The sequence below is a fragment of the Myotis brandtii genome, unplaced genomic scaffold (assembly GCF_000412655.1).
Source record: "Myotis brandtii unplaced genomic scaffold, ASM41265v1 scaffold351, whole genome shotgun sequence".
NCBI classification, from domain to species: Eukaryota; Metazoa; Chordata; class Mammalia; order Chiroptera; family Vespertilionidae; genus Myotis; species Myotis brandtii.
This window is the reverse complement of record NW_005363502.1, coordinates 3,263,160-3,273,245: the sequence shown is the minus strand read 5'-3', so window position 1 is coordinate 3,273,245 and position 10,086 is coordinate 3,263,160. Positions and strand designations below refer to the sequence as shown.

The following is a 10,086-nucleotide window of genomic DNA, read 5'->3' as shown; positions in this document are numbered from 1 at the left end:
AACTACAGGCTTAAAAGTTAATAAGCATTATTTCCCCTTTAGTACTGTGTTGAAAACGTTTTCAAACACAAATGTTTCTGAGAATTATTTGGTATTTATTTGAATTAAAAGACTTTCATTATACTAAACAGTATTTAAAACAAGGGTGGGCAAATGGCCTATGAGCCAAATCCAGGCAATGGCCTATTTTTATATAGACCTCAAGCTATAAGTGATTTTTATATTTTGAAAGAGTAGTTTAAAAAACAGAACAAAAACCAGCATGCAATATAGACCATATGCAGCTCACAGGGCCTAAAATATGTACTACCTTCCAGAAAAAGCCAGTTGACCCCTCACCTATAATACGGGCAATAATGTAGAATATGCATTAAGCTAGCTGGGTGGGCCCTAGACTCTGGCTCATCCCAGACATGCAAGCTAAAGAGTTCAGGGTTGTTAAAAATGATCCAGAGATTAGCCATTGTAACAACACTTATGATGATTTCTGGCATCCTTCTACCACATGAAGCATCATAATGTACTTGGATCTTTTCTTCTCCTCTCCCTGAGTTAAACTAATAGGAGAATTATTTTGAAATCAGATCATACATCAAACAACCATTACAGTACATCACTGACAGGAAGATGCTTTTGTTACTTGAGGAACAGAAATCACTATTGTGAAATTGTGTTCCTATTGGGAGATATGTCTCTACCAATGAAGCATGTACGACTGAAATCCCACCCTAGAAATAACCAAGCAGGAGACCAGGCCTGTCTTGAAAGTACACTGTCTACTCTCATTTTCTTCCCAAGCATGTGTCAACCTAATCTTTCTCCTGACATAGCCTGGACCATGCTGGGAACACTTTACAGGCATAGGGGAGCAGAAACATACCAGCACCACCAGCCGGGATAATTGTAGTCTGGTTTCCAAAAGTCTGAAGAGCAACCTGTTTGACCATTCCTGAATGGGAGCGAGATACAACAATCCTTGGGGTCTTCTCATTGTAGGAAGAGCGGGCTTTCACATTCGACCCACCATCTACCATTGCCCAAGCTGAAAAGCAAATATAATATCCATTAACAGCACTGGAGTTTTAAAATCCTCAATTCAAAGTACCGAGAGAGACTGAAAAAAATTCTCTTCCACAGTTACTTATATTTTTTTTCTAAAACAGAAGCTTTATTTTTTTTTCCTGAGGACAGAGTACTATGTTTATTATTTTTTTTACATTAAAATAGGCATGTATTAAGACAAAGCTAAAAAAGGCCATATAATCCTGCCCAGCCAGAGATAACAACACACACTTGGTTTAAGAACTCCTAAGCTCCAGAGCTCCCTGTGGGGTGGCAGCTGAGACTTCTTCACTGGATCGTACTGCAACTCAACTGCTCCTTGCATCTAAGCCAGCTCCCTTCCTCCCTTCACAAATGTAAGCCCAAGACGCCCCTAGTGAACATTCTGCATGCCAACCTCTCTCTCAAAGTCTCATTCCTGGAGAACCCAACTCCTGACAACCTATGACATAAGCACAACTAATTACCCTGGATAATTTAAATTTTAAAATTATTAAAGAGGTGAGTTAGGTTTACGTATCTGCTTTGTCTAACAGTATAAAAAAGGTACTAGATATCAAAAAAGAACAGAAGTTTTTAAGAAGGGGAGACTCCAGAGATGGCTCGAAATGTTTTTCTTGGTTTAGAAGTGTTCTTCACTGTCTACCAAACTATACAAGAAAACAAAACTTACTCAGAACTATCCCAATTAGATTGTTGTTCTATTGGTCACTCACTATGGTATAAAATATAGTTGACCATGGCTAGCAATGAAAGCAGCTGCATTACTACATATTCCTGGCTGCAGAAAAAGAAAAATCAAAAAAATTAAGAGAGTCTGGGTTTCTGAGTTCCCCAAGGATGATGACAGTCTCCTGGACTCTTCTCACACTTCTTTCTAAAAACCCACATAGCAACAAGGAGAGTAAATACAAACTCCCTTAATCAGTGCCTATAAGTAGCAGAGAGAGGATAGCTATCAACCCAAATTCATAATAAGGGGAATAAATACTGGAGATAGCTGAATCAGAGCTGCAACTGACCCGTGTGGGGAACATGGCAGGAGCTTCACGAAGTGCCAAGAGGTCAGAGGACTTCAGTGGTGACAGAAAGTCAGCCAGGATTTATTCCCAGAAGGAAAAAGTCCTGAAACTTGGTAATAGAGCAACGAGAAGAAGAGGCTTAGAGAAGATATGAAACCAAAAGTGATGCTGTACAACATATTTTAGGATGTCTCTCGAAAAGAGAGATAATTTGGAAGACAGCAAATAAAACTAAAGAGAAGGAAGGGGTTGAAACAAGATGGGATCGAACAAGAAAGAAGAAAACAGAAAAGATGCCTGACAATAAAGATAATGCCTTCCTCATGCTAACAGAAAAGAGCTCCTGAACTGAGAATTGCCAGCCTCCAAATGATTCCACAGTAGCTGGCCAAATATGAAAAAAATGTAAAACCACAATGTCCATTGAAAAATATTAGAAAACAGAGAATAAAGATTAAAACATTTCAGGCTACTTGAAAATTTACACAAACCAGAGAAAAACTATAATACAGCATTCCAACATTATTAAAAATAAATAAGCAACAACATTAAAAAAGAGCCCGGCTGGGGTGGCTCAATGGTTGAGCATCAACCCATGAACCAAGAGGTCACTGGTTTGATCCCCAGTCAGGGCACATGCCGGGGTTGGGGGCTGGATCCCCAGTAGGGAGCATGCAGGAGGCAGCCAATTGATGTTTCTCTCTCAACAATGTTTCTATCTCTCTATTCTTCTCCCTTCTTCTCTCTCTAAAAAAATCAAAAACATTTTAAAAATGTTTTTGTTTGCTATGAAACAAACAAAAACTCAAGAAAAGATGAACAAACAATAGAAAGACATAAAATGGGAACTCATAACACAAGAAAAATAAAAGACAAAATCACTGAAGATTCCACACTAAATCAGAATACACAAAGGACAATTGACTTGTCCAAAAGCATAGCAAGCAATGAGACAAGCAAAAAAATTAAACAAATAAAAGGAACAAGAAAGTGACAGATACAGAAGTCAGTGAAAGAAACAAATATACATTAGGAGTCCCTGAGAAAGAAAAACAAAATAATGAAAGAGAACTAATCTTTAAAATTATGATTCAATGTTCCTGAAATAAAAGACCTAATTGTCCACATTGAGAGACATACTATGTAGACATCTGACCAGAATGCCAAATCTGAATCAGAGGTAGAGCACTGCTCTATTATTAGACAACAAAGATAAAGCTCTTTGGCATTCCAGGCAAAAAAGACCAAGCCCCTTCCAAGGGAAAGAAAATCGATTATCAGCCTTTTTGCCAACAAGAATCAACATGTGCCCACACAAATACCACAGCAGTTCAACAATGTCTACATTATCCAAGAAAAAAGGGTATAAGATGGGTGCAATCAATAAATTTAATGAATTTAATTAAGAGGAAACCAAAGATAAGAAAAAGATGGAAGAATAAAGATATGTAAATGTTATCTCAGAGTTGCTTGGGGAGGCTCAAAAGATACCATTTAAATCTGAAGAGTTAAATAATAGTGTAGAAAGATAAACATTAAAAAAAAAGATATGAATGGTGGGTGGTCAAGAAGAAGGCTAAAATAAGCTGACTTAGTTGTTGCTCACAGGAGAGAACCAACAGATAATTCCTAAAGAAAGGGACCATATAATATTAAGGTGTAAAAAAAACAAATTTAACCTAAGAAACAATAATTCTAGTTTGAACCACACTGAATATATAAAAATCCATGAGATCATAAGTATATATAAAAAAAGGAGGAAGCCTGCTCTTTTGCCCCACCTGAAAATAACATTTGTTTTCACTGCAGGTGGTTTTCACCCTAACTCCTGAATTGAAAACTGGTATAGGAAAAGAGTTATATGCTTATCTTGTAAGAACAATATTTCAAGACAAATTAATAACTTCAGTTGATGGAGAAATTTCCCTTATAGAAAAATTCTAGCTATTATATGTAGAAAAAAAGGTAGAAAATCCCATTTTCATTTTTAATAGATCATAAAATTATTATGTGAAAAGTTTAATATGACTCACATCCTGGGTGGGACAGAGCAGGACAACATGAGAGTTCATCACACTACCCAGAAGGGAGAGCAATTTAAAATTTATGAATTGTTTATTTCTGGAACTCTCCATTTAAAATTTTTAGACCGTGGTTGATCTCAGGTAACTGAACCACAGAAAATAAAACTGCAATAAGAGGAGACTACTGTATATAAAAATTTGTTACAATTTTATATTTGAAATTATTCTTAATAAAATTTTTTAAAAGAAAACATTTAAAAAGACAGAGAAGAAAAAATAAAAATCCTCTACATTTTTTTTAAAAAATGATCCAAAAATATGATTTTACTAAGAAGTGAATTTACAATGCTGTATCTCTAGAGGTCAGTATTGTATAAGAGAATTAAGATAGCATTATCTCAGTAGATAGTACCAGAATTATTTTATTTATTTATTCTTTAATCCTCACCTGAGGATATTTTTCCACTTATTTTAGAGAGAGTGGAAGAGAGAGGGAAAGACAGACAGAAGTATTGATGTGGGAGAAACACATCGATTGGTTGCCTCCTGCACATGCCCTGACCAGGGCCCCAGCCGGGGAGGAGCCTGCAACCGAGGTATGTGCCCTTGACTGGAATCGAACCTGGGACCTTTCGGTTCACAGGCCAACACTCTATCCGCTGAGCCAAACCAGCTAGGGCATACCAGAATAATTTTAGATAAAAATTACTAATTTAGTATTTTTAAAAATATATTTCATGTTACATAAATTCAATACATTGTCATAACACTTCTATGAACAAAATTAGTTCAATCACTTTAAAAAACACAGTAGGTACTTAAATACTAATGATTGATGATGATGAGGTAATGGTGAAAAGATAAAATAACAGCTTACAGAATGTGTTTATTCTCTGTAAGATATGCTTTTAAAAAGTCCAACAAAAATAACATGTGCTCTGATCAGGAATTGAACTGAGCCACACTGGCCAGGGCTACAACTTACTTTTAATAGCTATAATTTTCACCGCATGGATATACTACACTTATACATTTATACATTACTTTATTAAAATACTACTCAAGTATCTCTTGCTTCTAAGAATTTCAAATTCAATGAATTAATTCAAATTAAATCGGGTAAGAATTTTCGTCAGCTTTGAAAAAACTGCCGCCAATAATATCTACCTCCCATTTATTATAGTCGTGTTGCTAAATTCTGGTAAACACACTATTTGACAGTTGGTATTCTGCAAACATCAATATACAGTCTGGATCTGAAAATAACAGTCCAAGAATAAGGCACACCAAACAAACCTTTGATCCAGGAATAGTAGGTCAACCTACACCTAATTAAGGACTATGGATTATTCTGGGTATCTGCTGACTAGCAAGCACCTTATGTTCCAGTATGCTGGGCAAGAAAGCTGTATCACAGAAGAACAGGGCATTTCATTAGTAACTTACAAAGAGTTTTTTGGAACACAACTTATTCCTATAAGTTAGAGATTTTGGGCTTTTTTATTCTAAGGCGTTAGATAAGCCTATGGGGAGAAATACATATTTTTATAAAATAAAGATTTTTTTTTCAATGGGCAGTTTCCTATCCCAATTTTTCCCCCTAAAATGAACAGATGTGGAATCTAGGGCCCAAAGAATGTGAATCTATTTGCTTATCTGACATCAATTTCCTCTGCATTCCCTTTATTACAGTTCCAATTCTCTTTGAAGTAGCAGGCTCAGCTTGTAGCTAAGGGTGCCATGTGACATCGGGCCAATGAGATGAAGGAGAGGGCCAAGTTAATACAAAGAATGGCTAGAATAGATCTTTGTGTATCTTCTTTCCTCTTTTTTCCTGCCTAGCATAGACCCATGGAAACTGGAAGCACCAAACTTTGAGTTTAAAATAAAAAGTCATCTTCTAAGAAAAAAGCAAAAACAGAAAAGTCAGCTTAACAGCATTATAAAGCCACTAAACAATCCCTACTCTTTGGCCATCTTATTAGGTGAGAAAATAAAGCTTGTATTTGTTTAACCACTGTAATCAGATTTACTTTATATGCAGCGAAAGGAAATCCTGCTATAGAAGAGGCAATAAGGGACATTGTCAAAAGAATGAGGGCTTCAAAGACTTAAGCCCTGTCCTGAACTTTAATATACCTATTTTCTTTTTTATTAAAAACATCACTGTCACTGTAATTCCTATTTTACATTCTTTCCAGAGTTATTTTAAGGCTGAAGTGATTTTATGTCAATACATTTTATAAACTGAAAATACTAAACAAATGTGAGATATTCAAAAAGAGTAGTTAGCTCTTACAGTAACATTGATAAATGTATGGTTTTCATTGTAAGAGCTGGTAAGCCCCTTTTCCATCTATAAATGACAATAACGTTTTTCCTTATCACATAGTTATCAAAAAGTTGAACTGAGATAGCTTTAAGTATACTACAAACTACTAAATACTATACAAATGTTAGTATTCATGGAATTATAATTATAAAAGTGATGTGCTATACTGATTTGCACAAAATTCCTGGGTTGATTCCTCCTGTAATTTAGCTGGATGAGCTTGAGGAATGTATCAATTTTCTCAGTCTCATTTTTCTCATCTCTAAGTGGGAATACTAATAGTAATTGTATCCCTCACTCACATACTATATTAAGTGTATTAGTACTGCTATTGAGATTTTCACAGTGATACCATCCATTTTTTATGTGTTGAGGTTGGCAATGCCCTTAAGCACCATAATATGCCCTTAACCACCACAGGATCAAGCTCATTTCCTGAAATGACAACAGATTTTGTTAAGACCACTTCAGGGTGGATCTCAGAATCCACACAGAATCCAGCGTGTAAGAGCCCTGGACCTCAGCTACTGGGGCATCCATATAGCTGTATTCCTCAATACACTAAGAATCTCTCATCTTCATTACACATTGTCTATACTCTAAAGAAAGTTTAGACAGCCCTGCTTTGTCATGTATTCTGAGGACTAACAATAAAATCCTTACTGTAGCCAGTGAAGGGGTGGGTAGGGGAGGGGATTGACTCTAATAATTACTGAGCTACAGTTGAGATTCTGACAGGATGGTAAATACTATAGACCAGTGGTTCTCAAACCGTTTGGGGGTCGAATGACACTTTCACAGGGGTCGCCTAAGACCATCGGAAAACACATATATAATTACATATTGTTTTTGTGATTAATCACTATGCTTTAATTATGTTCAATTTGTAACAATGAAAATACATCTTGCACATCAGATATTTACATTACGATTCATAACAGTAGCGAAATTACAGTTATGAAGTAGCAACGAAAATAATTTTATGGTTGGGGGTCACCACAACATGAGGAACTGTATTAAAGGGTCGCAGCATTAGGAAGGTTGAGAACCACTGATATAGACAAATGATATAATAACATTAACTCTTGCTCTAACATATTTCTTACCTGTATATTCAGAAAAAGGCTTATGTATTACTCCTAGGACAGGTTTACCATATACAGCCACACAAACCATAGTAGTGACATACTTTCGAAGATCCTCTGTAAGAAATAAACAAGCAAACAAACACAATTGTTAAAGTAACATAAATTCAGGATAGAATGTTATAGTTTACTTCATTAAAAATGTGTGTACATTTTATAAAATGTCTTTCACAGTCAACAATCCCCTCAAAGAGTCTAGAAGTAAGAGCCAGTTTAAGGAAGTAGTTGAGTTTTGGTTTTATAAGCAAATTACCTGGGTTATTCCCCCAGATGACCATTTTATTAGCTGTATTTGAGCATATTATTTAAATTCAGTTTCCTCATCTGTAAAGTACAGACACTAATTAAGTACTCATCTTTAAATATTAAAATTATTTTTAATTTTAGTATTAAATTTAAAAAATAACCGTCTCTGCACAAGGGATGAGCTGACTACATATTATCACTATTATATGATCAGACCAATCTCAGTTTCAGAAAAACATTTTATGCACAATATTGTTTTATAATTTCAGTTATTATTAGATATACAATATAGTGTATTCTCCCTGTTCTCGAAATAGTTACTTATTGAGTGTCTATTAAGGGTCAAGTTCAGTGCTTAAGCTCTAGAATATCAAGGTGACAAAGCAGAAGCCCCCACATTCAGAGAACTTACCACCTAGAAGGAAGACAAATGTATAAGCAACCGACTTTAACATATGTACCAAGAGAACAGAGAAAAGGCAAGCATTAGATACCTCTGTAAGAAGCAAGGCATAGGAAAGGATCCATAGAAATGAAATCTGAACTAACACTAGGTAAAAAGAATGAAAATAGGGGTAGGGTGGTAATTCTATTTTGCTAATTATTTGTTCTCTGGGTGACTAGGGTTTACTATTTTGAATTTTAACAGTAGAGGTATATGCAATAAAATCAAAATTCCCACTATCACAGGTAAATATTGTATTCTGACTATATAAATAAATATCTAAATAACACATAACTCAATATATAAGCAAGCACCTCTATAAGTAAGTGCCAAATAGGAACCATTTGTTGTAACTGATAAAACTCCCCTTCACTGAAGAATCAGTGACACAATGAGCCACATCACCAATAAGCCAGTGTGGCTCAATGGTTCAGCATCAACCTTTGATTTAGGAGGTCACAGTTCAATTTCCAGTCAGGGCACATGTCTGGGTTGCAGGATCAATCTCCAATAGGGGGTGTGCAGGAGACAGCCAATCAATGATTCTCTCTCATCACTGATGTTTCTATCTCTCTCCCTCTCTCTTCCTCTCTGAAATTAATTTTTAAAAAATAATAATATATACATTTATATAAAAAAGAGTATGACATAAATTGGTTGGGGGGGGCAGGGCATTGAGAATAACAGATCCAGTGCAAATGGGTTATATGACACTGCATTAATCCAGCTCTCTGTCTTAAAATCTAATGGAAAAGCTGTCTGAGATTGGAAAAATATCTACTACCATGTACGTAATACCTGCTCACATTCTGATTTTCTGATATATAACAACAATCTAAAGTTTGAGATCAATTTTAATTTTAAAATTACCCGTATACTCCTGTGTAGCATCAAGTGGGTCGATCCAGACAGTAACACTTTCTGCTGGTACCTCCTTGGGGGTGGCTATTTCCTTCAGGATATCCTCAGGAATTTTACGATCCCATAAGATAACCTCCTGATCGGTTGCATCCACATGTTCTTCTGTATTTATCTGCATCAAAAAGAGATAAGTTAAACATTTTTTAGAGTAAGAAAAAAAATCACTACCTAGGAAAGCACAAAAGAGAAAAACCTTTCAGATAAAAATCACATAAATTTAAAGTAGGTAAATCAATATTTTTTTTTTATTTCAAGACATTTCATTACAAAATGAAACTATATTGTAAGAGAAATTACAACAATATTTTGTCTTCAAGTACTTTCCAATCCAATATTCAAACTTACCTTGTTGTCAAAGAAAGACAGACACCAAATATAGAGAAATACAAAGTAAGCCTGTAAGCCTCAAAGAAACAAGCGGATACTGTGCTATCTGACAAGCTCCCTTTCCAGAGTAGATCAATGTGTTTATGCTGAATGTGATGCCATGCCTAGACCATTACTACAGAGTCAGTGTTTATAACACTAACAGTATATGAGCAAAGTCACAGGGTGAAAACCCACAGCTATCAGCAATCTCTGGAAAGTACCGTGATAAATCCTAAATTGCCATCAAAGAGGTTAAAAATAGTAATATTCCTGAAACTCCAAGCCACATAAATCATAAAATATTTTTAATACAGTGTATAGTAAACATCCAATTCATCCACTCACTTTTTCCTTTGTTGGTTTAGCAAATGTTTACTGATTCTTACTATGTACCAGACATGCATGATGTTGATCCATGTGAGACAAAAGTCTGTCGTTGTGGAGCTAACATTCTATTGAAGGAGATAAACAATATACAAAATAAATAAATAAGGCATGTGGTATGCTAGAGAAAATAAAA

General features: G+C 35.3%; 1 protein-coding gene across 1 annotated transcript in view; it reads right to left on the bottom strand.

Moving 5' to 3' along the window:
- The window catches only part of IMPAD1 (inositol monophosphatase domain containing 1), a 16,032-nt gene extending 6,699 nt beyond the window's left edge, over positions 1-9,333 (bottom strand). The window contains exons 1-3 of the mRNA XM_014544112.1: positions 9,147-9,333; positions 7,547-7,642; positions 881-1,042 (exon numbers count right to left, since the gene is read on the bottom strand). Coding sequence (XP_014399598.1) covers positions 881-1,042; positions 7,547-7,642; positions 9,147-9,315 — 427 coding nt within the window. The 5' untranslated portion in view covers positions 9,316-9,333. The remainder of the gene's footprint in view (positions 1-880; positions 1,043-7,546; positions 7,643-9,146) is intronic.
- Between the last annotated feature and the right edge of the window lie 753 nt (positions 9,334-10,086).